Source organism: the organism of the source record quoted next, unplaced genomic scaffold (genome assembly GCF_019419815.1).
Source record: "Pyrus x bretschneideri cultivar Hongxiangsu unplaced genomic scaffold, Pyrus_bretschneideri_v1 Contig13, whole genome shotgun sequence".
NCBI lineage: Eukaryota > Viridiplantae > Streptophyta > Magnoliopsida > Rosales > Rosaceae > Pyrus > Pyrus x bretschneideri.
The window spans coordinates 2,527,445-2,552,587 of NW_025999424.1; the positions used below are offsets into that span (position 1 = coordinate 2,527,445).

The 25,143-nt window shown below is 39.9% G+C and overlaps 6 protein-coding genes and 1 non-coding gene across 7 annotated transcripts; 4 read left to right on the forward strand and 3 right to left on the reverse strand.

Annotated features, from left to right (window-relative positions):
• The first annotated feature begins 695 nt into the window (after positions 1 to 695).
• On the forward strand, positions 696 to 6,953 carry LOC103928497 (plasma membrane ATPase 1). Its single transcript, XM_009337544.3, has 20 exons — positions 696 to 1,042; positions 1,217 to 1,336; positions 1,520 to 1,618; positions 2,626 to 2,763; positions 2,859 to 2,993; positions 3,079 to 3,258; positions 3,431 to 3,637; positions 3,730 to 3,849; positions 3,930 to 4,049; positions 4,137 to 4,259; positions 4,340 to 4,444; positions 4,537 to 4,681; positions 4,805 to 4,969; positions 5,065 to 5,303; positions 5,404 to 5,436; positions 5,559 to 5,801; positions 5,873 to 6,058; positions 6,147 to 6,329; positions 6,447 to 6,625; positions 6,710 to 6,953. The coding sequence occupies exons 1-20, from the start codon at positions 989 to 991 to the stop codon at positions 6,804 to 6,806; spliced, it is 2,871 nt and encodes a 956-aa protein (XP_009335819.2). The 5' UTR covers positions 696 to 988; the 3' UTR covers positions 6,807 to 6,953.
• Positions 6,896 to 8,038, reverse strand: LOC103928496 (thioredoxin H2). Its single transcript, XM_009337542.3, has 3 exons — positions 7,876 to 8,038; positions 7,618 to 7,740; positions 6,896 to 7,219 (listed from the first exon to the last, which is right to left on the reverse strand). The coding sequence occupies exons 1-3, from the start codon at positions 8,017 to 8,019 to the stop codon at positions 7,085 to 7,087; spliced, it is 402 nt and encodes a 133-aa protein (XP_009335817.2). The 5' UTR covers positions 8,020 to 8,038; the 3' UTR covers positions 6,896 to 7,084.
• A 510-nt stretch (positions 8,039 to 8,548) lies between these two features.
• LOC103928498 (protein arginine methyltransferase NDUFAF7, mitochondrial) lies at positions 8,549 to 11,081 on the reverse strand. The gene is made up of 10 exons (XM_009337545.3): positions 10,826 to 11,081; positions 10,680 to 10,741; positions 10,435 to 10,578; positions 10,211 to 10,321; positions 9,924 to 10,119; positions 9,738 to 9,796; positions 9,585 to 9,637; positions 9,280 to 9,502; positions 9,064 to 9,172; positions 8,549 to 8,961 (listed from the first exon to the last, which is right to left on the reverse strand). Exons 1-10 carry the CDS (start codon positions 11,067 to 11,069, stop codon positions 8,702 to 8,704), a joined length of 1,461 nt encoding a protein of 486 aa, XP_009335820.2. The 5' UTR covers positions 11,070 to 11,081; the 3' UTR covers positions 8,549 to 8,701.
• A 122-nt stretch (positions 11,082 to 11,203) lies between these two features.
• Positions 11,204 to 11,276, forward strand: TRNAA-AGC. The gene has a single exon. It is a non-coding gene; the product is annotated as a tRNA-Ala (tRNA).
• A 3,305-nt stretch (positions 11,277 to 14,581) lies between these two features.
• Positions 14,582 to 17,704, forward strand: LOC103928499 (protein CLP1 homolog). The gene is made up of 10 exons (XM_048578956.1): positions 14,582 to 14,955; positions 15,128 to 15,196; positions 15,306 to 15,398; positions 15,743 to 15,984; positions 16,134 to 16,272; positions 16,388 to 16,444; positions 16,670 to 16,804; positions 16,913 to 17,148; positions 17,304 to 17,348; positions 17,440 to 17,704. Exons 1-10 carry the CDS (start codon positions 14,779 to 14,781, stop codon positions 17,525 to 17,527), a joined length of 1,281 nt encoding a protein of 426 aa, XP_048434913.1. The 5' UTR covers positions 14,582 to 14,778; the 3' UTR covers positions 17,528 to 17,704.
• A 756-nt stretch (positions 17,705 to 18,460) lies between these two features.
• On the forward strand, positions 18,461 to 21,649 carry LOC103928500 (serine/threonine-protein kinase PBL34). The gene is made up of 6 exons (XM_009337547.3): positions 18,461 to 19,098; positions 19,726 to 20,063; positions 20,188 to 20,323; positions 20,440 to 20,576; positions 20,657 to 20,780; positions 21,033 to 21,649. The coding sequence occupies exons 1-6, from the start codon at positions 18,915 to 18,917 to the stop codon at positions 21,542 to 21,544; spliced, it is 1,431 nt and encodes a 476-aa protein (XP_009335822.1). The 5' UTR covers positions 18,461 to 18,914; the 3' UTR covers positions 21,545 to 21,649.
• Positions 21,650 to 21,813: 164 nt separating this feature from the next.
• On the reverse strand, positions 21,814 to 24,875 carry LOC103928506 (probable endo-1,3(4)-beta-glucanase ARB_01444). The gene has a single exon (XM_009337553.2). The coding sequence runs from the start codon at positions 24,139 to 24,141 to the stop codon at positions 22,087 to 22,089; it is 2,055 nt and encodes a 684-aa protein (XP_009335828.2). The 5' UTR covers positions 24,142 to 24,875; the 3' UTR covers positions 21,814 to 22,086.
• Positions 24,876 to 25,143: the final 268 nt, after the last annotated feature.

The following is a 25,143-nucleotide window of genomic DNA, read 5'->3' on the forward strand; positions in this document are numbered from 1 at the left end:
AACTGCTATAATTATTATATCTTTAAATGAATTCTCTATTTGCATCCGTTGGATTTCTATTCAACGTTCTACGTTCCTTGATAAGATTAAGAAAGATCCTCACCTTGGACCCAAAAAGGATCCAAATCCATCCCTACATAGCCAAAAGTCCAACGTCCAACTCAGAAATTAAAGTGTCAAAATTCTCCAGAACAATTTGGAGCTTTCTTTCCATCATTTCAACTGCTTCTTTATTCTTACACCGGTCCATCCATGGCAGTACGAACACGTCAGCACCGTTAGGTTTTGATAGCTACAAGCTTCACCGTCCAGCAAAGAAAACAGAGGAAAATAGGCATCAGCATACGTTACTATCTAATTTCACCCAAAAAGGGAAAATACAATTAACCTTTACTCTATTTCAAATCGATCACGTATTAATATTATCAAGTTGTAAATAACTGTACGTAATTGATTTGGAAGAGTGTTATAGTTGAGTTCAAGGGCATTCAGTCGCTCAATATAAGCAGTTGAATCAAATTTAACAATTAAATATGTATCAGCATCTAAGTGCTCAAAACAATTACATAACTGAAAGAAAAAATTAATAATCGTGTACGCGAATGACTTGAAATATTAGTATGGACCAACCACGAGGACCACACTCATTCCACAGTACATCAAAAGAACATAAATAGAAAGCTAGTAAAATCAGTGTGAGCTTACCAATTACCAGATAAATAATCCTTTTGTTCATCTCCCACGAACGGTTAACCGCTTTAAACATCCTAGACAGAGAGAGAGGGAGAGAGAGAAAGTGGGGAGAGAGAGAGTGGAGAGAGAAAGTGGAGAGAGAGAGAGAGAGAGGAGAGGGTATAAAACATAAACACTAAACAGAGTGCTCTGTTTTGCGTTAACTTTCATCAAACTTTACTATTTTCTTATATGTAATTGTGTAATATCGACTGCTAATTATTCTTGCTGAGGAACTAAGAATCGATAGGCAGAGATGGATGAGAAAGCTGTCGATTTGGACGCCGTGTTGAAGGAAGCTGTCGATTTGGTACCAAAACAGAGCAAACCATCACTCTGTTTTCTCAAATTTCTTTTTTTGTTTTTTATTTTCTGGATTTTTCGTTATCTGGGTTGGCTGGTTCTACCTTATGCAGAATGACTTGTTTTTCCTTGTAGGTTTTTACTTTTTAATTATTTCGATTTTTTTTTTATCAATTTGCAGGAACACGTGCCACTTGAAGAAGTTTATGTGACCTTGAGGTGCAACAAACATGGGCTCACATCTGAGGCTGTTGAGCAGAGGTTGGCCATTTTTGGGTTCAACAAGCTTGAGGAGAAGAAGGTGCTGATTTTTTATATTTAGTTTTTTCTCGGGAAAAACTGAGCGAGGTGTCGTTTTAGGATTTATACAGTCGACCTTATTCGGCGGGATAAGGCTTGGTTGTTGATGTTTTTTGCATGAACATATAATTAATTGTTAATTTTAAACTAGTAGTTAATTTGTATTGATGGGTTGGTTATGCAGGAAAGTAAGGTTTTGAAGTTTTTGGGGTTTATGTGGAACCCTCTCGCATGGGTGATGGAAGCTGCAGCTATCATGGCCATAGCTCTTGCCAATGGAGGAGTGAGTACCTTTTTGCTCCCCCTCAATATATTCTTGTGCATTTTTTAATTCGAGCTTCTAACCTAGTCCAATAAAATCACTTCGAACTTGGGTGCTGAAGCATGGATACTTTAGTTTACTTGAAAGTTGATGAGTATAAAGAGCTTGCCCCTAATTAAAACAAGGAATATAACTATCACAATTGAATGAACTTAAATTGGATGTTTTCATGTTAAAATACGTTTTAAATTATATATTTCTTGTCGCATTCATGACGTATCGTATCCTAATTTTTAGATATTTATGTATCATCTTGTCGAGTCATATCATATCACCGGCTATCCGTATATTTTATCTATGAGGTGTAGAGAGTGAGACACATGATAGGACTTCTACCACCTGTGGAAATATGATTAAAAACACTTAAAAATACTTTCAAGAGAACAAGGTAATCGTAGTATAGGTAGCTCAAGCAAGGTCGTGCTCCATAAGAATTGATATGAATAAGTTGTATTTAAAACTAATTCATAGTTAGCTATTCAACACAAGATTTTGAAAGATATGAAATTGCGAATTAAAGTAAAGATTACAAGAAATAAACGTTAATTAAATCGGCAAGAACTTAAACTGAAAAAAATAATTAAAACAAACAGTTTAGAGAATCCCCGGTAAAAAGGCATTAGGGTTTAGCGGTTACCATTAACAATCATATATAGTTCTACCAATTAAGTATGAGTTAACACATACAAACTTTGAAGGTTAGGTTTTCCTTATGCATTTTCTACTTGTGACTTTCGAACTATAACGTATATCTCACATGCAATCCGATTGTGGCATGAAGCATTACCTTGCAAGAAACAAACTAAAAATGATATTTCTGGCTGTGTTTCCTCATTAATCACATGCTTATTCAAAATAATTTTTGACTATTTTTTTCAAATTCTTTTTCTCGATACAAAGGATATTGGGAGAGGGATAGTGAAAATCGAATTTGGGACCTTATAACCTGTTGGGTTTTGATTTTGTAGGGAAAGCCACCGGATTGGCAAGATTTTATTGGCATCATTGCTCTGCTGATCATCAACTCAACTATAAGTTTCATAGAAGAGAATAACGCGGGAAATGCCGCTGCTGCTCTCATGGCCCGTCTCGCCCCCAAAGCCAAGGTATTTAGCCGAAAATAGACGGGAAATGATTTCCGCACCCTTATTTCTTTTTTGCGCACCCCTGTTTATAGCAACCATATTAACGTTCAAGCCAGGTTTTTCGAGATGGAAGGTGGATCGAGGAGGATGCTTCCGTTCTTGTCCCCGGTGATATAATCAGTATTAAGCTTGGGGACATTATTCCAGCTGATGCTCGTCTACTTGACGGCGATGCACTGAAAATTGATCAGGTGCTTTTACGACCATATTGTTCGCCGTGTGCTGAGTTAAGGTTTCCTTTGACTGACTGGAGGTACTTGTATTTGGTCTTTGCAGTCCGCGCTTACAGGCGAGTCACTTCCTGTGACGAAAAGCCCTGGCGACAGCGTGTATTCAGGTTCTACATGCAAGCAGGGAGAGATTGAAGCAGTGGTGATTGCCACAGGTGTTCATACCTTTTTCGGCAAGGCAGCTCATCTTGTGGATAGCACAAATCAGCAAGGCCACTTTCAAAAGGTAAGCATATGCGAAGATGAAGAGTTCAATGGCGGAATGGGGTATGAAATTTATGAGGGAATCTGTTGAACTTACTGAGATAATACTAGTTATAATGTATGAACATTTTTTCCGTAGAAGATTTCAGTTCGCGTTTTTTATCTGTATTTGTTACTGTTTTTATGCTGTGTAGGTCTTGACTGCCATTGGGAATTTCTGTATATGTTCTATTGCGGTGGGAATGATTGTAGAGATCATAGTTATGTATCCAATTCAACACCGCAAATATCGCCCAGGAATTGACAATCTGCTGGTGTTACTCATCGGAGGAATTCCCATTGCTATGCCCACGGTTTTATCTGTCACAATGGCTATTGGTTCCCATCGCTTATCTCAGCAGGTCGGTTATAAATTTATAACAATTTAGAGATGTTATTCGCTTGTCGATTTAGATGATCAAGGCTTGATAGGAGCTCAAGATAAATATTGCAGGGGGCTATCACTAAAAGAATGACGGCAATTGAGGAGATGGCAGGCATGGATGTCCTTTGCAGTGACAAAACCGGAACTCTGACGTTGAATAAGCTTTCGGTTGACAAGAATCTCGTAGAGGTTAGTTGCTGTGATAGGGTTCTTAGCTTTCTTGATCGTGCTACGCTGTTCTAATTCCTGTAACGAACTTGGGTGTTTAGATCTTCGCTAAAGAGGTGGACGCAGATACTGTTGTTCTAATGGCAGCTCGAGCCTCCCGAATGGAAAATCAAGACGCAATAGATGCTGCTATTGTTGGAATGTTGGCTGATCCAAAAGAGGTATAATCTTTAACACAAAATATGTGGAACCGTATTTGTTTTCTTTGTGTTATGCTCACTTGTTTCTTCTTTCGGACTGCAAAATAGGCCAGAGCCGGTATCCAAGAGGTGCACTTCCTTCCATTCAACCCGACAGATAAGCGAACGGCTCTGACATACATTGATAATCAGGGTAAAATGCATCGTGTCAGCAAGGGTGCACCGGAGCAGGTATGTTTATGAGCTACTATTTGTCGGTCTCAATGGTTTCAGTGCTGATTGTAGTAATTCATACCTGATTTGATGATTAGATTTTGAACCTTGTACGCAATAAATCAGAGATAGAACGTAGAGTTCACACCGTGATTGATAAATTCGCGGAGCGAGGTTTACGATCCTTAGCAGTAGCATACCAGGTAATATTAATCCTGCACAGTTCTTGTTCTATCATATATTGTAGTTCGTGTTCTCAAAGCTAATCTCCCCCTTGTAACATTTTTACGCGCAGGAAGTTCCAGAGGGAAGGAAAGAGAGCCAAGGAGGGCCTTGGCAATTTATCGGCCTCTTGCCTCTGTTCGACCCACCTAGGCATGATAGCGCAGAGACAATTAGAAGGGCATTGAATCTTGGGGTAAATGTTAAGATGATTACAGGTGCATCTCCTTCAATACCACTTTACTTTTACTTATAATTGTCTACAAATTGTAGTTCGTAATTTTTTTTTCTCATCGAATTGATCCGGATATCATGTGCTTGCCATTTGAAATTGCTACCAGGTGATCAACTGGCAATAGCGAAGGAGACAGGGCGCCGCCTGGGCATGGGAACCAACATGTATCCATCATCCAGTCTGTTAGGACAGAAGAAAGACGAGTCGATTGTCGCTCTGCCAGTTGATGAACTCATTGAAAAAGCTGATGGTTTTGCTGGTGTATTCCCTGGTACTATAACAAATACACTGTATGCTTCGTGTGCATTTTTGGAGCTTATTTCTTCCCTTTTTTTCGTGCTTAGTCCCGTTGCATCTTTCCTGCAGAGCACAAGTATGAAATTGTGAAGCGATTGCAAGCCAGAAAGCATATTTGCGGAATGACTGGTGACGGCGTTAATGATGCTCCTGCTCTTAAAAAGGCTGATATCGGCATTGCTGTTGCTGATGCAACTGACGCAGCTCGTAGTGCTTCAGACATTGTCCTCACCGAACCTGGCCTTAGCGTCATCATCAGCGCCGTGCTAACTAGTCGGTCCATATTCCAGAGAATGAAAAATTACACGGTTAGTACTGAAACACAATACAACTGCATACATAGTAGAGTCTGCTCGATCCAAGCTCATGTCGAAAAAATTAAATGATTCGGTTTCCTTCTTGTTGCAGATATATGCTGTTTCCATTACAATCCGTATCGTGGTAAGTTAATTTGTATCTCTTAATTTTTCGTAGTGATCGAAACGAAAAATGCTGCAATTGTAGTCCTTGAATGGTTCTGAAATCGACTTTGAGTTGAGTCTACTGAATTTCTTCTGTTACAGCTTGGTTTCATGTTACTGGCACTCATATGGCAATTCGACTTCCCGCCCTTCATGGTGCTGATTATTGCTATTCTCAACGACGGCACCATCATGACGATATCAAAGGATAGAGTGAAACCATCTCCGCAGCCGGACAGCTGGAAACTGGCGGAGATCTTTACAACTGGAATTGTCCTCGGTGGTTACTTGGCTATGATGACAGTTATTTTCTTTTGGGCAGCATACGATACAAACTTCTTTCCGGTAAGACTTGATGTTTCTTGTTCATCTTAGGCTTTAGTTTCTTTGCTAACACTAGTGTTTGTTGTTTTCAGCGTACCTTTGGGGTTTCGAGCCTTCACCATAAGGACGCGGACGACTATAGGAAGCTCGCCGCTGTAGTTTACCTGCAAGTGAGTACCATCAGCCAGGCCCTTATATTCGTCACGCGAGCGCGGAGTTGGTCTTTCGTCGAGCGTCCTGGTCTGCTGCTTGTAGCAGCTTTTGTCATTGCTCAGTTGGTGAGTGAAGTATTTGCGTTTTGCTTGCATCTTTTGCTTATGCGCGGTCACCCTTAATTCATCTAATCTTGAATTTTTTGTGGAACAGATTGCTACGCTGATCGCTGTCTACGCCAATTGGAGTTTCGCTGCGATTGAGGGAATTGGATGGGGGTGGGCTGGCGTGGTTTGGCTGTATAACCTCATTTTCTACTTCCCGCTCGATTTTATCAAGTTCTTCATCCGATATGCCCTGAGCGGGCGAGCTTGGGATCTCGTAATTGAGCAAAGGGTACGAATAGCAATCGCAATCTAGTGTTACTGTCGTCCAATGGCGTAAACATGTTTGGTTGGTGCCGTTGTTGAGTCTTGTTCGTTCTTTTCGTCATGGAATTCTGTGTTTTTGCAGACCGCCTTCACAAGGAAGAAGGATTTCGGGAAGGAAGAAAGGGAGCTTAAATGGGCACATGCACAGAGAACCCTCCATGGACTGCACCCACCGGAGGCCACGATGTTCAGCGATCGCACTACTTATACAGAACTCAATCAGATGGCTGAAGAGGCAAAACGACGAGCTGAAATTGCCAGGTACAACACACACATTGTATTTATTCCGTGACAATTTTCTACATGCCAAGATACGAAATTACAAACTTTTGAATGTTTTCGCAGGCTGAGGGAATTGCAGACCCTTAAGGGCCGTGTGGAATCAGTAGTGAGGCTGAAGAACCTGGACATAGACACAATCCAGCAATCATACACTGTCTGAGTCTCCGAGTCTCGGAGAAATGAATATGATTCCCCTCTGTAGCGTACAACTAGTAGTTTTAGCCGGCGCGTTGCCACGAAAATGTCAAATGGATTATAAGTATTGTATATAAATGTTAAAATAACAGACTAAAATGTGTTCGAAGCATTATGCGTAGATATTTAGAAACTTTCACATAAAACATCAATGTAAACAGAGAGAACAAGAGACGCAAGGCCTTCTTCCCTAATTAGAATTCGTCCCAATCAAACTGCAAATGTAAAACACAAACTGTGAGCTTAGAGCGAGCGGTATTTCTCGACCTTCTTCTCGAGCTCGTCCTTTTTCCCGCCGATCACACGATCAACTTCCTTCCCTTTCTTCAACAGCACGAACGTCGGCATTGCCTGCACTCCGAACTCCTGCGCCACTTCCTGCATAACAAAAAGAAAACCCACTTCAGAAACAAAACGCAAAAACGGTCCTTTGCTTGTTTGAGACTGATTTCAGAAAGTGCGTTTTACTTGACAATGCTTCTCAATAAAGCACTTCTGCACGGCATTTTACTGGAAGCGCTTATACTAGAAGAACATCGAAAATTTTAGTAAAAATTCAAGTGCATCTCGAAACCGCACTTGAAGCACTTCCTAAAAGAGAACACTATCTAACTTGCCAAAAGTTGCTAGGTGCGTGCCTATTAGCTAATTTAAAAGCAATTTCAAAAAAGGCTTCTAGGTTATAAAAGCGCTTTATAAATAAGCACTTAAAACTTATAAACAGAAGTACTTGCTACAAAAGCAATCTTATTAAGCCAAAGTTTGGAGGGACTTACAGAGAGCTCATCGACGTCGATCTTGGCGAACTGGACGTCGGTGAACTTGGCGGCCATGGCGTGGATGGCCGGCTCAATGAACCGGCAGGGCCCGCACCACGACGCCGAGAAATCGATTACCAGCTTCACGTTCCCCAATTAATCCAAAAAGTTCCAACGATTAAGTCAATAAAACAGTCAAATCAGAATCCCTAATCTCTCGATATTTTCAAAACCCAAAAAATAAAATAAAACTAAAAATTATTATTGGGCAAGTACCAGCTGGGAGGATTCCTTGTGGGAGTTCAAGTGAAGCTGCCACCTGGCCGACGAGTGAAACGACGTCACCCCGGGCTCCTCCCCGTACGCGTCGGAGTCATCCGCCGGCGCTCCTCCGATTAAGCTTGACAGAAACGATCCCATTCTCTCTCTTTCTCGATCGATCGAGCGATCTTTCTTCCAACTATGACTCGATGTCAAACGACCATATGTTGAGTGGACGATAATCAAGATATAAATTGTCAAGGGCCCAGTTATGATGGTAATTTAGGCCCAGTTATGATGGTAATTTAACCCGTCAAACTCGATTTTCGCGAAAAACCGCTCGAAACGGTTCAGTTTCGGAAAATTAAATTTCGGATATTTTGCTGTTGTGGATAACCATCGGGTAAATTTTTCCAAACCCATACCCAAAAATATACAATCTCGTTTCTACCCTCTATGAATAACGGTTTGGGCAGTATTGACTTTTTAAGTATAGATCGGAGCATAATATGCACGAAGATTGTTGTACATTTGATACTTGCCCGTACATTCAGTCACTCTTTCATCTAGTTCATGCTAGGTTGAGTTGAGACTTAAAACACGCTAAGCAGAACTTTAATCTTTCACGTTCTTTGCAAGTTAATTTTTGTCTATAATTATCTTTCGTCATAAATAAATGCAAAAGAAAAAAAAAAGTGTGCGGAAGTCGCTTTCTATAAAACTTTATTTAGAACATTACAAAATGCAATTTAATTTGTAAACCAAAAATATGAAAGAACCTCAACCAATGCACGCGCAATAAACCTCATCCAAATGCTACATCTTTCTTTCTTAGGTTCCACTAAAATGGAACAGGAACACCTTGTTTCTTGTTCACAATGGCCATTGCCAAATACCGGGTGCCCATTCCGATGGGCGACGTTTCATCAGGCCCCTCCCAGAAGGGGGCCTCTCCTTCGCCGACGAGTTGCCAGTATCCGTTCCTCAAAGACTCAAACTGTTCTTCTGTACAGTTCTGTGTTAATGCTTCCGCCCGAAAATTTATCCCAAGAGAACCAAGGAACTGAGACTGAGTAATCGGGCCATGGACAGAAACCTCTCCTGCAGAAATATTAAGTTTAGAAGAAACATATCCTCAACCTTTTCATGACTCCAATCCATGGAAATATTAATACTTGAGGAAAGACTAATGAGACAGTGTACCTGAAATTTCCTCGGCAGAGTGCCTAATGGAAGCAAAATCAACATATGCACTGAGATCAGCAGAGCCCGGATCATCCAGAATGTTGACAAATTTATGTTTCCGAATTGCCTGCAACAAAGTAAGTGTCGCGGAAGTTAGAACAACAATCAGCAGTATACACGAACACAACTCATCTTGAAAAGACGACCAAAATTAGATGTGGAAAGGCAACAGACCTGCAGACTATTGGAGACTACTCCATTGAGGCCATAATCAATTATAAGAGCTCCACCTCCGTCAGAAGCAACTCTTTCGGCAATAGTTTGAGTCAACTCCATTGCTTTGGGGCAAACCTCAATATGTTGAAGCTTTGCTATTTCTTCATTTCCAGCCCATTTGCAGCGTTTTGCGAGATAAAGAGTTGCTGGTGTAGGCTGTGAAGACAGAACAAAACGAAACCTAAACAATATTTATGAGTATCAAATAACACAATTCTTTTGGAAGCACCTGCAAAAGAGACAATTCTAGTTTCCATCCTTACGTTGAATCTTCTGCAACATCAATCATTTTCTCAGACCAGCCACGAGCAGCTTTCTGCAGTAAGTAAAAAAGATTAAGAATTGGTTAAACAAAATAGAAGAATAATCATCGAATGAGCAATTGGAGAGGTAGGTCAGAAATGAACCACACAAACCTGAAATTGATGAACTGGTAAAGCATCATAAAACTCGTGGGCGATTATGATAGATGGCACTGGCATGATAATCAAGAAAGCTAGTCAGTCGTTGCACTAGCCGTCATCCATTCATTCATTTCCAATATAAACACACAAAAATAAGCTCATCTTGCTTGTAACATAAATAAGAACACAACTACATACATCCTGTTGGAACGTCTTCCAATGTGGCATGCCATGACACAGGAGTTTTAGCCAACGCGCTTACAGTCCTTTTGCCATCCGAAACCTCTTCGTCTACACATTCCAGTTTCTGATGCTGAAGTTTCTGCAACGTAGGACTGCACTCTACCATGTGCACGTGCAATGATTCAGTGAAGTTCTTAAGTTTTGACGCACCCTACACAACATAGAAAGTAGCGGCAGTTACTGTATTTCCATTTCTATAGCAATAACAATAAAGAAGTTCAATGAGCAAAACTGGTTCATACTCGAAGAAGATCGGCCATGAGAGTTCCTCTTCCCGGACCTAGCTCAACTAGGTTCACCCTAACCGGCTGTCCCATTTGCTCCCACAGTGACATTGCCCAAACACCAACCATCTAAATTCAAACAAGCAGAGAAAACAACAAAACACATTTTCTCTTCAACAATCAAATTCAAACAAGAAGATAAATTAACAGAGTAATCAACAATCCAACAACAATAAATTTACCTCCCCAAACATCTGGCTCACTTCTGGGGAGGTGATGAAATCACCTCCAGCTCCGAACACATCTCGATTCATGTAGAATCCGGCTTTCGGATTCGTCAGAACCTCCTCCATAAACTCAGCAACCGAGATTGGGCCGCCGCGGAACTAACCAAAACCCCACATTCACAACCACATTGCCACTCAAATTGCAACATTTACAGGTAACCTAAATCAAAAAAACGGAGAAAATAGAAGAAAAAACAAACCTTGATGATTCCTTTGAGGTGCTTGACGAGCTCGGAGTCCGAAGTGGGTTCATGGGAATGCTCTGCCACAAAAATTAATTACAAATATTATGAAATTAATGAGAAAAACCAATTAGTGAATGAAAATCATGGATTGGTGGTGGTACCGGGTGGGTTGTACAAGCCGGAGCGGTCGACGGCGATGGAGGTGGTGGGTTGAGTGGTGGTTTGGTTAGGGTTGTCATCCAACTGTTCGACGAAAGGACTGTGTGGGGTTTGGGAAGAAGAAGAATAAGATGTTGAAGAAACTGAACGGTTGGGAATTAAAGGAGCTGAATACGGCGGAGGAAAGTGGGAGTTCGGAAGACGTCGGCGAGCGGCGGAAGCTTGTAGCACAAATCGTCTCAACATCTTCGAACACCTGTGGTCACTCTCTGCGGGGACTCGCGTGGTGGAAGTGACGAAGTGAAAACAACTTCTTCAACAAACTCGCCAGTTGCCAAATTCTCTTTAAAATTCACGTTAGAGGATACAATTGCCAACACGGGGATGTAGCTCAGATGGTAGAGCGCTCGCTTAGCATGCGAGAGGTATGGGGATCGATACCCCACTTCTCCATTCGTTTTTGTATTTTCTATGGTTTGGTAATATTCCTCTTCATTTAAAAGTGAGAGATCTTTAAAAGTGAGATATCTTAGGTTCGAATATATGGTTTAGTAATATTCCTCTTCATTTAAAAGTGAAAGATCTTAGGTTCGAATATAGTGGATGGTAAATTCGATACCAAATTAGGTTACCCATTTTGTGATATAACCCAACTCTCCTTTCCCTTAGGCTACGGTTTGGTAGTATTCTTCTACATTTAAAAGTTAGAGGTCTTAGGTTCGAATCTAGTGATGGTAAATTCAATACCAAATTAGATTACCCATTGTGTGATTTAACCGCACTCCCCCTCCCCTTAGGTTACCTATTGTGTGATTTAGCCGAACTCCCCTCAAATTCGTCTTTGAGGAGAATTGAACCTAAGACCTCTCATTTACAAGTAAAAAAGAATATTGCTAGACTATAATACTAAAGTAATTTCAAAGTAGTTTTTAATGAAGCATTGGGATTTTTAATAGGGAGTTTTAATGAAAAGTCTACGGTATTGTTCAATTTAACGAAAAACCACATTTTTACACTAAAAAGTCAATCTTGGTACTATTCATTTTACCTTTTATTTTGTCCTTATTATTAAAACTCAAAAGTTTTCAAGTCATTTTCATTAATTTTTAATTTTTAATAAAAAGGATGCTAAAATATAATTGGGCTTAGTCCTAAATTGCTAAATTTATGAACCAATCCGGTTGATAGTGGCTCGGTTTGGTTATTTCTCTCTCGTTTTGGCCACATAAACCAAATTAACTGAGCCACTTAACAAATGAATTAATTGTAAAACCAATCCAAATTGAATCGTGTCTAGTACCATGATTAACTATAACCTCTCTGTATCCGAAAGAAATAGATAATTGTAGCTTACCATCAATTGTCCTCCTTTTGAAAGGGAAAAAAAAGTACTACGATTAACCACCATTTGTAACCAATATTATTTTACAATTCTCTCAATTTCTTAATTGAAGTTTTATTTGAGAAAAAAAAAAGGAAAAAAACATGATTAGATATTAGCTCAAATGGTAGTCACACGAGGACTGATCATTTCAATTAATTTATTTCAATTGAATTGTAGAAGTACAATCACTCGAGAATATGATATTAGTAGTACTCAAGCTAGTAATACATAAGCAAATTACTTATTACTCATGTATTTTGGTATTAAGAAAATAATTAAACATTGTCCAAATTGTTGTTAATCTTTTCATAACATCGGTTTTGGTTATGTTCGATGTAGTAGACAAAGAAGAGCAGCAAACTGGTGGCAATGGCAACAAAATACATGAGCACCACCGCAGCCAAGGGCATGAACGTCCTAAACTGACAAGCAAACCCAAACAGAATGCCACTTGTCAACCCGCAATAGGTTAACCTCAACGCCTCCTTCTTCACTGACTTCTTGCCACGTGGCAACCGGTTGGACACTTGCAGACACTTGTCCAAACCCCAGTAGGCCACGTAGACAAAGGCGACGAAAGCGAGGGCCGGGTAGTCGCCGGCCACGTACGCCCGGTACATTGTGGTGAGGTAGCAGGCTGTGAGGTTGAAGTAAGCAAAGCTGTCGCCGAAGTCTGGTGTTTGAGGAGTGTCTGGGACTTGTGTGGGGTTTTGGTGAGCATAGGTTGGCAACATTTTTGCAATTCTGTGCAAGTTTTTGGTCGAGTGAGGTTTGATTTGGTGGGTTTGTGAGTATTTAAGTGATTCTATGTGTGAAAGTGCCGAGAATTTTCCATGAAGTTGACACACAAGTGCCAAGGAGTTGAACTTGGAATAATTGAACTTTCGTCGAAGAGCACAAGAAGCAGCCTAGAAAGTCATGACTTCCTTTTTTTTTCTTTTCATTTTTAAAAGCGATCAATTGATAACTTTCGCTGCAGTTCACTGTCTCGACAGTCGCGAAAACTCCCAGGGACAGTGTAGTTTCTTTTAGGACACAATCGTGTAAGTCAGGAATCGAACCCAAAACATATTGTGTGAATACGGGCATAAAATTCGTTCCCAAACCATTGGAGCATCTCGTGGTGGTTGAAAGTCATAAATTGTTTGTTTATATTGTCTAGCGGAATTGTACTTCATTAAAAAAAAATGATCGGGATCACATTTTTTAGGACTCTCGTCATAATATATTTCATCGATTCTACTGTCTGTCTTTTAAAGAATTTCTAAAAAAAAATTATTTCTATAAAATATTATCCAAATCTGGAATCATATGATTGTTAGATTAAGTGACAGTCATTTTAGTCTTTCTTTGTAGAACTGTAGTCATTATTACAAATAAATGTCTTAATTTAAATTTGTCTAATTTTTTGTAAAGATGATCTATGAATAACGAATTAAGATATATACAGTTTAGATCGTTAAAAAAGTGAGTCATAACTTACACCAATTCATCTACTTACTGTCCCATTAAAAAAGTGAGTCATAACGAATTAAGATAACCAATTCATCTTGCTATTTTCATTTTGTAATTGGTTTCAATTCGATCAAAACATATAAATGAAACTTAATTCACACTTAATTAATAATAGCTTAATTAGAAGTTAGATTACGTATATGGTAGACATTCATATTTTGTATATGAACGACATTAGAGGCTAAGGAATTGAATTTACGATCTTAAAATATAGAATAAATACTCTTAATCACTTGAGCTACAAGTCTCTTGAATGCTCCCAATTTATTCAATGTTTTGGCCTATGTTTGAGGCCATACAAATTTCAGACATCCTAGAACCCATTAGGGAACCATTTCGTTTTTATGTTTCAATCTTTTGTTAAGAATGGATGGAGAAGAAAGATCAACAAAAGTGGAGGAAGGGTGGTGGGAAGAAGAAATTAAGGGTTCCTTTAAAAATTATTTTGTTTTTAATTTGAAAGCTAATTTTCACACACATTGTTAGAATAAATGGAATTTTAACAAAAAACCAACGATATTGTTCACTTTAACAAAAAATCACATTTTTACACTAAAAAGTAAATCCGAGTACTATTCACTTTATCTTTTATTTTGGCATTATCATTAAAACTCAAAAATTTTAAACTTTTTTCATTAGTTTTCCTTAAAATAAAATCGTTGACACCTAATTTTTCATCGTGATTGATTTTTATTGTGTATTGTAATTGATTAATTATAATCAACATATATTTTCTACCTTAATACAGATTGAGTTAACTATGTATGTATGTGTATGTGTGTGTGTATATATATATTGTATTTTTCTATACATATCAATACAAAGATTCATATTTGTACACATCGAATCACACATCTTTCAAAATTTTAACATCGAATTAATTAAATCAAACGAAATAATTTAACATAAAAACGAACATAATTTTATAATCGAATCCCAGAGGGCTACACCCTGTAAAAACCCCTCGAAATCCCAATCGAAGACAAAGCGCCAGTCTTGTACTCGTCCTGCATAAACCCCCAACTGGAATACCGAGAGCGAAGCCAGCAGAAGAAGATGGCGCACGGCGGCGGAGCAAGGCAGGTGAAACTGGACCGAGAGAGCGAGCTCAGAATCGAAGTCGGCAACGACGCCCCTCTCAAACTCCGACTGCTCAACGGCACCGCTGAGATCTTCGGCACCGAGCTCCCCCCTGATTTCTGGCTCACCTTCCCTCCCAGGCTCAAATTTGCTGTAACCTTCTTCCTCTATTGGTTTTCCCAAATTTACATTACAAAGTTGACGTTTTTCTTGAATTTGCATTGTGGGTTTTGATTGTTAAAGATTTTGAGTTGCATTTGTGTTGTGGGTTTTGATTGTTGAAGGTTTTGAATTGCATTTGTGTTGTGGGTTTTGATTGCTGAAGGTTTTTACTTGGAATGGAGCAACAATTGAGATGGATGGCAGTACTGAAACCGATTACACTGCTGATGAGGTATTTCATGTGCTTGTTATCTGCTTTGCGTTTTTTACTTTTTGCTCCGGATGCATCTGTCACTAATGAGAATGTGAATGGTGACTGATTCCAATGTTTGATTTTTCAGACCCCAAATATCAGTTATGTGAATGTGCACGCCGTACTGGAAGAACGGAGACACCGCGCTAAACCCTTGCCACCGGATGACCCCAATTCTCAGGTACTACTTTTTCACTTGTATGTCAGGGAAAATTAGTGCAAAATTTTCGATGTGTTCTAATTAGTGTCATTCTTCAGTGAATAAAAGTATACTTGTTCACTTGTATGTTGGGAGCAGACAAATGCAAAACATTGAAAATGTTCTAATTAGTGTCATTCTTTAGTGGACGAAAGTGTTTGATGCCCGACTCTAATTTTTTTATGAATGATTGAAATAAGCTTGTGGCTCAAGCGCATTGACTGCATAGTAATGCAAGTCCATTTTCAGGTGTATGTTACCTAGGATTGTTGTAATCCTTGATAAGTGAATATCTGTTTGTGGCTTATAAGCTTCTTTGTGGTTAGGGCCCAAGAGTGATTGTTGTGGGACCGACGGATTCTGGGAAAAGTACCTTGTCGAAAATGCTTCTTAGTTGGGCAGCTAAGAAGGGATGGAAACCTACTTTTGTCGACTTGGATATTGGACAGGGAGCTATAACAATTCCGGGGTGCATTGCCGCTACTCCAATTGAAATGCCTATTGATCCGGTTGAAGGAATTCCTCTTGATATTCCTCTCGTTTATTTCTATGGGCACACAACTCCTAGGTAATTGATTTATGGCATTTTCTTATGGTTATTTGTAGACCTATCATTTCACATCTTGTATTGATATCTGATACTAACATATAAGAAAGATTCTTGTATTGCCAATTTAGTGAAAGTCATGAATCCTTAAAGACCCATTTTTTATCCAGTAATAATGTAGATTTATACAAAGTGCTTGTGAAGGAGCTTTCTCAAGTGGTCGAGAGACAAATTTCTGGGAATGCTGAATCTCGAGCTTCTGGAATGGTGATCAATACCATGGGATGGATAGAAGGTCAAGGCTACGAGGTAATTTCTAGGCTGTCTGCACTACAGGGATGGTGATTTAAAATTGAAATGGTTGTCTTAATGTCATGTATTTAAATTCGTGTTTGATAGTTTCTATTTTTTATCTTTCTTGCAGTTGCTTCTGCATGCAATTGATACATTCAATGCCAATGTTGTCTTAGTTCTGGGACAGGTACATCCCTCTAGTTTGAGTTTCTTTTCAAATTATGGTTATACCTTAAGCTTTTCCAAATCCCCCCCCCCTTCCCCCCCTCTCTTCTTTTGTTGCTCGACTCTGTCAGAAAGTTCGTATTGGTTAGCACAATGCATCCTTGCTTGAAAAACATTTAATGTTTAAACAAACTGGTTTCATATGTAGGCTTTGATGACAGTACATATATTTCTTTTAAATTCTCAGGAAAAACTTTGGAGCATGATCAGAAATGTGCTAAAGAACAAGCCTGGTGTGGACGTTGTAAAACTTCAAAAATCTGGGGGTGTTGTATCCAGGAATGCCAAATTCCGTCAAAAATCCAGGAGTCATAGGATAAGGGTAAGTGTCATCTTTTATGAACAAGTTCAAGCAATATGTTTCCATTTAATCCTTGTGTTATTTGTTCTTCTTCAAGAAAAGACTCATGCACGCTGATATTTCCAACAGGAATATTTCTATGGCCTTGCAAATGATCTGAGCCCACATTCTAACATCGCAAACTTTAGTGACTTTTCTGTCTTTCGAATTGGTGGCGGGCCACAGGCCCCACGTTCAGCTTTGCCAATTGGTGCAGAGCCTGCTGCAGACCCTCTAAGATTGGCGCCTGTGAATATTAACCGGGATTTGCTGCATACCATTCTCGCTGTTTCATTTGCCAAGGAGCCTGATCAAATTATTTCTAGGTAACTTGTAAAGATTTATCTGATAGAGAAATAGATAATGATTCAGTAAAGTATGACATGGATCAGTTTTGTTCACTTTCATTTGAACTCCACATACAAAAGTGGATTCATAGTCTGTAGTCTTTAAGTTTTTACTTTTTCGTTTTGTTTTGCAGTAATGTTGCTGGGTTTGTCTTTGTCACAGACGTCGACATTCAGAGGTTTGAATTCTGAGCTACAGTAAACAACTTGGTAGAAGCACTTTTTGCTTCTGGTTTTGGTTGATCTAACCCAGTACGTGACATTTTACAGGAAGACAATTACATACCTTGCACCGTCGGCGGGTGAGCTTCCAAGCAAGTATTTGATCGCGGGAACCGTGACTTGGCTCGAAACGTGAAGGGGATGACCCAAAATCCAAATTGTTCAGGTTGACAATGGCTTACTGGTGAATGCACATTGCTGGTTTGTGCAAGGAGTGTAAGGTGTGAGCTACCTAAGCCTCGAAAGTTTGGTTGCAACTCTGTATAGCTTCTCTTGTACCCAATATAAATCAGAATATTATTGTTGTCTTTTATTTTGCATCCTTTTTGGTATGCCGAGTTTGTTTCCTTTTTACGTGGTTTAGATTAGATTAGAATATCGATTGAATAAAAAAAACTCTTCGTACATTTCTAGCATTTAAGTGGCCTACAAAATATGCTTATGATATGAGTAATAATTGACCACTCAAAATATGAGTATGTGTTTATTCTCAAAATTATTAGTCGTCGATTTATAGTAGTTCGTGTTTATAATCAGAACCGTTTATAAATCACTTTAAAAGGTTGTCACTGTAAAAAGTAAATTAAAAATATGGTCGTTTAGTTAATTAAAATTAAAGTTGTTTAATCATGAGACAGTTATCTACGATTATCGAATTTAACAGGTTATGTAAATCATATCATATAATAACAATATATATTGCACATTTTCTTGTGTAGACTACACTTCCCCAATATTAAAATTAAACAAAGAATTGAAAATTCTAAAAATCGTAAGACTCTATCTTGTAGCATTATTGGATAAATCTGCAGTCCGATTTTCCCAGATGTCCAAAAAAATGTTCATGATTCCAAAAAATAAAAAATAAAAAATAAAAAGCAGAAATAATTAGGCAAAAAAATAAAATAAAAATTCATGTAGCATGACAAGCTTTTGATTTGACGTTGGGAATATGCCAAAGCCAGTGTCGTGGAGCAGTGTGAAAGCTTTCTCCTTTCTCTTCCTTTCTCTCTCATGCCCGACCTGCCCATCTCCTCTGTTTCAAACCTCGCCCGACCTGCCCATCTCCTCTGTTTCAAACCTCGCCCGACCTGCCCCACCATTTTTGGAAAACTTTCCCTCTTTCTTAAGCAGCAGAGCCTCTCTTTTCACGCCCTCTGTTCCCCTCTCTCCCTTTCTCTCTCTCATCACTCTCTTTGTCTATCCTTTTTGACCAACTGGGTCGGATTCAATTTTTCGAGCATGCGGCTGCTCAATCTTTGCTTCAAGTCGCATTCTTTGTGAAAATTTCAGAGATTTTGTAGCGTTTTGGGGTTGCAGATTGGTGGGTTCTCTGTGTTTTTGAACCACTGTTCGATCCTCCTGCTTCACGTCACATTTTTTTGTGAAATTTCAGAGATTTTTGTAGCTCTTCTGGTCGCTTTTGGTTTGCTGGTTGGTGGGTTGCAATGGACTTTCTGTGAGTTTTGAAATTTCTGGGTGTCTGAGACATGAGAATCTGAATCTAGAGAGAGTTTGAGGAGATGGGTTTGGTGGTTAATCCTAGCAAGGTGGAGAGTTGGGATAAAAGTAGCAAATCGAAGGGGAGGAAGAAGAAGGATGATGCGGTGGAGGAGACTGGGTGTTGGGTTAAGCTCAGGTTTGGGACCTGCATGCCTTCAAGATCCAAAGTTGATAGCTCCATCACTGGAACTAGTGTTTCTTATGGTAAATTCTTCACTGCCCTTTTCCTTTTTAGGCAATTTCTTGCTGAGAAACATTAATTTCTGAGGTGGGGATTGTGTTTTTTGGTTGCCATTTTTCCTTTTCGGATGATTATTTTGTTGGGTCTGCTAAATTAATTAAAGAGGGCATGTAACATCATAGGTTTTAGGGAAGTGTCTAACTTTGTTTAGGTGATGAATGTTCAGAAGATGAATGGTTTGAAGGCGATATTGTAAACTACTCTAATTTACAGAGAGGGGAATGGATTTACGGTTTATATATGGTTGAGTCTAATAGTTTGAAATCGATTTACGGTTTATTTTTTGTGTCTGGCATTTTTATGAAATTCCAAACAATACCAACATCTTATTTGATTCAAGTGCATACTACGATCAGGATCCTCTCCTAATCTAAGGATGAGGATCCTCATGACCAAGGATGTGGGCTGTTGGATGAAAATCCAACGGTTATAATTATTATAACTTTAAAGGGATCCCCCTGTTTATAGCCGTTGGATTTTCATCTAATGGCATCCCTTGGTCATGAGGATCCTCATCCTTAGATTAGGAGAGGATCCTGGTCCCTATATATGTATCATACACTTAAGTGTGTTGGACCTTGTGTAACCAGCGGAAACTAAATCGTCAAATGAGAAAAGTAGAGATCGAGAACTTACTCGTGGAGGGTCATCTACAACTACTAGTAATGCCGGAAGTACTACATCCACGCCCTATTTTAGTGAGGAACTGAAGGTTGCTTCTCAGCTCCGAAAATTCACATTTAATGAACTTAAGTTGGCGACTAGAAACTTCAGACCGGAGAGTCTTCTTGGTGAGGGTGGATTTGGTTGTGTATTTAAAGGTTGGGTTGAGGAGAATGGAACTGCTCCTGTGAAACCTGGTACCGGGCTGACGGTTGCAGTTAAGACCCTCAACCATGATGGACTTCAGGGTCACAAAGAATGGCTTGTATGGCTTCACTATCCCTCAACTTTACGATTATAACTGCTTTTTAACTTACCTCTTAGACTACAGGCAACTCTCCTTTTCGGTTTAAATTGTATCTAAATCCTTTTTTTTCATTATATTTCAGGCTGAAATTTATTTTCTTGGTGATCTCATCCATCCTAATTTGGTAAAATTGATTGGCTACTCGATTGAAGATGATCAGAGGTTGTTGGTCTATGAGTTTTTGCCTAGGGGAAGTTTGGAAAACCACCTCTTCAGAAGTAAGCAACCGGTCCCTTCACATTCTTTGATAATTGCATGTATATTGAAACTAGCTGTTGAATTTGTGTTGTTCTGTGTTGTTAATGGTTGCCTATTGATCTTTGGTAACAAGCAGGGTCCCTGCCTCTTCCGTGGTCTATTAGAATGAGAATTGCACTCGGTGCTGCAAAGGGTCTTGCCTTTCTTCATGAAGAAGTTCAAAAACCGGTCATATACCGTGACTTCAAAACATCTAATATCCTATTAGATGCAGTGAGTGACAATAACTGAGCATCAACTACATTTCTTTCCCTAATCCTATTCTCTTCTGAAAATGGAATGTGTTATTTTAGGATTACAATGCCAAGCTTTCGGATTTTGGACTTGCGAAAGATGGTCCTGAGGGTGATAAAACTCATGTTTCGACGCGAGTCATGGGAACCTATGGTTATGCAGCCCCAGAGTATGTGATGACTGGTGAGTCTGATAACAATCATCTTCAGCATTTAATAGTTTTGCAAGTTCTATAAAGTCAACTCCATCGAATATGCAAAGAGATAGGATAAAACATAAGTACTTAGCATTTTATCGGGTTTTGGCTTCTGATAAGTAATTGCATACTTAGGCCATCTACTTTTGTAATCTTTTTAGTTATTTATATTTTTTATTATGTAGTATGCTTAATCGTGTGCTAGAATTACTAAGTTCTAACATGGCTTTTTGCTTTAGGACATTTGACATCAAAGAGCGATGTCTATAGTTTTGGAGTAGTCCTGCTCGAAATGTTAAACGGCAGAAGATCCATGGACAAAAATAGACCAAATGGGGAGCACAATCTTGTGCAGTGGGCGAGACAACTCTTTGGCGACAAGAGGAGGTTATTCCAGTTAATTGACCCCCGTCTTGAAGGTCATTTTTCGATTAAAGGTGCACAAAAAGCAGTCCAGCTTGCCGCCCACTGCCTCAGTCGTGACCCGAAAGCTAGACCAATGATGAGTGAAGTTGTGGAAGCCCTAAAGCCTCTACCAAACCTCAAGGATATGGCCAGTTCTTCCTACCACTTCCAAACCATACAAGCAGCTCGTTCAAGGTCCCACTCGAGTTATAAGAACGGCATCAGAACGCAGGCAGTATTCATGCCGAGAAACGGACAGCCCGTAAGGAGCTTGTCAAGCCCAAATGGTCCTCCGGCGTCTCCATATTATCCTCGAAAATCGCCTAAACCTAACTCAAAGGAATGATGCCAGTAGTTTTTGTGTATGATTATCGTAGACTTGACTCTCATTTGTACCAGCTTCGGATTGTTCTGTCAATTATAGTACAAATTAAAGAATCGCTTTACTCTCTTCCTGATGCTTACTGCAATTAGATACTTAGTTCGTGTGACAAAATCCTGTTTAATATATATATATATATATGTATGTAAGTATGTATGTATATGTATGTATGTATGTATGTATGTATGTATATGTATATGTATTCTTAAACTATAACTAAGGTTTTGGTCAAAGATTATCTACCAAAAATTACTTTAAAATTGAGATTATATGACCATTGGCTTAAATGGTAGTTATTTTAGGTTTTTTTTTTAAAATGCCATATTCATTTGATTTTGTCACTACAATTGAATGTCTTAATGTTTTGGATTTATGTAGTTTTTTTTTTTTTTTTGCATGGATCGTATATGAATGAAGTGTTAAAATATAAAAGATTTGGATCGTTAAAAAAATTACGGAAAAGAATATGAAATTAAACAAAAAAAAAAGAACTCATACAGAAGAAATTAACCAACAAAAGTTGATCTACTGTGAATCCACCATAAGAGATTGCTGCGGGAGTTTCCATCGTCGAATTCTTCCAAGCTTCTAATCTTCTCCAAAGCGCCTTCTTTGTCGTACATCCCTTGTAATGCGTACACAAATCCTTTCCATGCTTCCGTGACTCCCGTCCTGCCGAGCGCCGGCGATGCCCAGTTCACTAGCTCACTAGCAAACCGGACATCAGAGAACAATACCTCAGTAACTGGCAAAACAGGCACCGTTTGGATTCCAAGTCTGATTTCTTTTGCCTCCGCAGTCGCAAACCAAAGCCCGCTGTCTCTCCTGGTCGACCATAAAACTCCCACAACCCGATTCTCCTTCGCGAAATCTTGCTCGTAAATTTGATTCTCTCCTCCCTCTCTCACATGCCACCACATTTGAGCTGCCTGAATTTCCAATGTAGTAAGCAGCGAACCGGTGGCCTCAAGTTGCGCATCTTTATACGCTTTCCCCATTAGAGCAGCTGCATAGTACGCATTAACTGCCTCACTCGTACTCTCTTGATTCCTCCCGTCTGCGAATTCTGTCAACCCTGCCGCCCATGAGTGCAACTTATAAAGATCAAAGCATCTCAGACGCGTGTAATTTGGATTCGATTGCTTGTCCTTGTTGAGAAAATCCTCCACGAGCGAGTATGCTTGAGGCCTGTACTTCTCTCCCCATGCAGGATCAATCTTTGCTAACACGGAAATTCCGTATATAAAGTACCCCAGATGAAAATGGTGATCGGAGTAAAGACCAAACCCGAAATCTGCAGCTGGATCAGTTGTGGAGGATTTGGTAACAAGTCCACCCCATGTTTTATCATGCAAGAATCCGTTGCCGCTAAAAGTACTATCCAACCACGGCTCGATTTTATTGCTCAAGAATGTCCTAATCGCAGGGATTACATCAGGACAGGCTACCTCCTCGGCGATCAGAGCCAGCCTCGCAGCTCTAGCAACTAGTTTCCCGTAAAAGTATGAAGACGTGGTAGTTGATTCTGTTGAACTAAGAGCGTCAACATCTCGACGAAGCGCAGATATGATCTCTGAAAACGAATCCTTTTTTACACCTCCAACGGAATTCCATGTGACTGGAATAGGCTTCGGTGCTAACACCCACGAATCACCCACAACGCCAATCAAATCCCCGTCGATGCTTTTGTACTTAAAATCTTGCAAAATTGTGGCGTTGGACAGAAGCTTGAGATGTAGAGGATGAGCTAGCATGAGCAAGTCTCCACCTATCTTTTCGAACTTATACGACAAAGTATTTGAGTTTTCGAGCACAGCTGCACCAGAAATCGGGTAACAAGAACTGAAGTGGTCGAGAACTTGCTCAGATTTAGGATCAGGATCCGGCAGTACAGCAACACGAAAAATCCCAGAAAATTCTTTAAGAGTTAACGTGGATGAGTCGCTGTCAGTAAATTCAGTTGGTGAGGATGTATATATTAGCCATGTGTGATCATTGTCGAGCTTGACGATGAACTTGGTGTTCGAGCCACTCGCTGAGGATGCCGAGACAGTCGTATGATCGGTCGATATAGAAACCGACGTGGGACGATAAACAAAGCAGGTGAGAAAGGGGCTTCCCCGAACCAGGTAGAAGCGGAGGTTGGAGGAGGGAAAGTCCAATGTCACACTCAAATCATTGAAATCGGAGACTACATGGTGACCGTTGCTATTTGAAGTTGAGGCGATGGTGAGGTCGGCTTTGAACAGGGTTGTGGATACGACGGTAGAGGTGTAGGAGAAAGACGGGTAAGCAAGAGATAGAGAAGAGTTGGCTGATCTGATGGTGTAGGGGTGGATGTATTCAGGTTGATCCCCATTGCCGAGGACAAAGTTTTGGAAGAAGGAGTTGGTGGGGAGCGGGGATGAGAGGAGGTTCGAGGCAAAGAAGGTTGAAGGGTCGGGGACGATGGTGGACTGAGCTTCCGGGAAGAGGAACGGGGCGGGGGTAGCCTGCGGAATCAATGCCGAAAAACACAGTATACAGACGACGAGAGCAAGAGAAGAGAGCATGCTTGCCATGATGCCTTTGATTTAGTTCGTAAACTAGTTGTAAATTATCAGTATTTCAATCTGACTTGTATTTTTATAGGGATTCTATGGTTATGTACGAGATTTTACAGGGATTCCTAATTTTCGTGGGAAATTTGAAATCCTTGTCAGATTTGGAATTACTAGTTTTGAGAACTAGGTAAAGTATTGTGATTTTTCTCCTCAACAAGTATGGTTTTTTGTGTAACTTGCTCATTTTTTTGGGTGAAAAGTTGTTTTATTTCAACACAATAATTACATAAGAAAGGGCCGAGATACACACACATAAACAAAAAGAAGGACCTCAGAAGCAACTAAAGAGCCCAAAATAAAATTTTGAGTCCAAAACAAACCCTAGCAGCTTCAACCCATTGTCGCCAGAAAGCCGCTTACCAACCAACAGAAACGAATGTTCCCTGCACACACCTGAAAAGAAGCTGAAGAGAGCCCCAAAATTAGAAGAAAACTGAGTGAAAACAGAACCCCAAAACAAATCCCCAAACACCGCCGAGCACCACACCGGTAGCTGCCACATATCGGAAGAAGCAACCCGTTAGCAACAGGGCCCACAAAGTGAAACCCAAAACGAAGGAAGCCAGTGGAAAGAGCACCCCACTAACAACAGTGCCATCAAAGGCAATCCCAAGGAAGGAGGTGATGTGAACACCCAAGTGAAAACTCTACACACCTTCCAGGTAAAACGCAAAAAATCGTAGTACAAAGATGTAGAAGTCAACCCGTTAGCAACAGGGCCCACAAAGTGAAACCCAAAACGAAGGAAGCCAGTGGAAAGAGCACCCCACTAACAACAGTGCCATCAAAGGCAATCCCAAGGAAGGAGGTGATGTGAACACCCAAGTGAAAACTCTACACACCTTCCAGGTAAAACGCAAAAAATCGTAGTAAAAAGATGTAGAAGTCAAACCAGGATGTGAAGTCGAAGAAGGATGGGGCTGATTGGGTTGAAGATGGAGTGAAGTGGCGAGGAAAGTG

Coding starts and splice junctions, on each gene's coding strand:
- LOC103928497 (XM_009337544.3), top strand. CDS start 989: ATGGATGAGAAAGCTGTCGATTTGGACGCCGTGTTGAAGGAAGCTGTC. Junction 1,619..2,625: donor TAGCTCTTGCCAATGGAGGA/GTGAGTACCTTT, acceptor TTGATTTTGTAG/GGAAAGCCACCGGATTGGCA. Junction 5,304..5,403: donor AGAGAATGAAAAATTACACG/GTTAGTACTGAA, acceptor TTCTTGTTGCAG/ATATATGCTGTTTCCATTAC.
- LOC103928496 (XM_009337542.3), bottom strand. CDS start 8,019: ATGGGATCGTTTCTGTCAAGCTTAATCGGAGGAGCGCCGGCGGATGAC. Junction 7,741..7,875: donor ACAAGGAATCCTCCCAGCTG/GTACTTGCCCAA, acceptor GGGAACGTGAAG/CTGGTAATCGATTTCTCGGC. Junction 7,220..7,617: donor TCGACGTCGATGAGCTCTCT/GTAAGTCCCTCC, acceptor TTTGTTATGCAG/GAAGTGGCGCAGGAGTTCGG.
- LOC103928498 (XM_009337545.3), bottom strand. CDS start 11,069: ATGTTGAGACGATTTGTGCTACAAGCTTCCGCCGCTCGCCGACGTCTT. Junction 10,579..10,679: donor ACCTCAAAGGAATCATCAAG/GTTTGTTTTTTC, acceptor GGTTTTGGTTAG/TTCCGCGGCGGCCCAATCTC. Junction 9,638..9,737: donor TACCAGTTCATCAATTTCAG/GTTTGTGTGGTT, acceptor TACTTACTGCAG/AAAGCTGCTCGTGGCTGGTC.
- LOC103928499 (XM_048578956.1), top strand. CDS start 14,779: ATGGCGCACGGCGGCGGAGCAAGGCAGGTGAAACTGGACCGAGAGAGC. Junction 14,956..15,127: donor CTCCCAGGCTCAAATTTGCT/GTAACCTTCTTC, acceptor TGATTGCTGAAG/GTTTTTACTTGGAATGGAGC. Junction 16,805..16,912: donor CCAGGAGTCATAGGATAAGG/GTAAGTGTCATC, acceptor TATTTCCAACAG/GAATATTTCTATGGCCTTGC.
- LOC103928500 (XM_009337547.3), top strand. CDS start 18,915: ATGGGTTTGGTGGTTAATCCTAGCAAGGTGGAGAGTTGGGATAAAAGT. Junction 19,099..19,725: donor TGGAACTAGTGTTTCTTATG/GTAAATTCTTCA, acceptor TTGTGTAACCAG/CGGAAACTAAATCGTCAAAT. Junction 20,577..20,656: donor CTAATATCCTATTAGATGCA/GTGAGTGACAAT, acceptor GTGTTATTTTAG/GATTACAATGCCAAGCTTTC.
- LOC103928506 (XM_009337553.2), bottom strand. CDS start 24,141: ATGGCAAGCATGCTCTCTTCTCTTGCTCTCGTCGTCTGTATACTGTGT.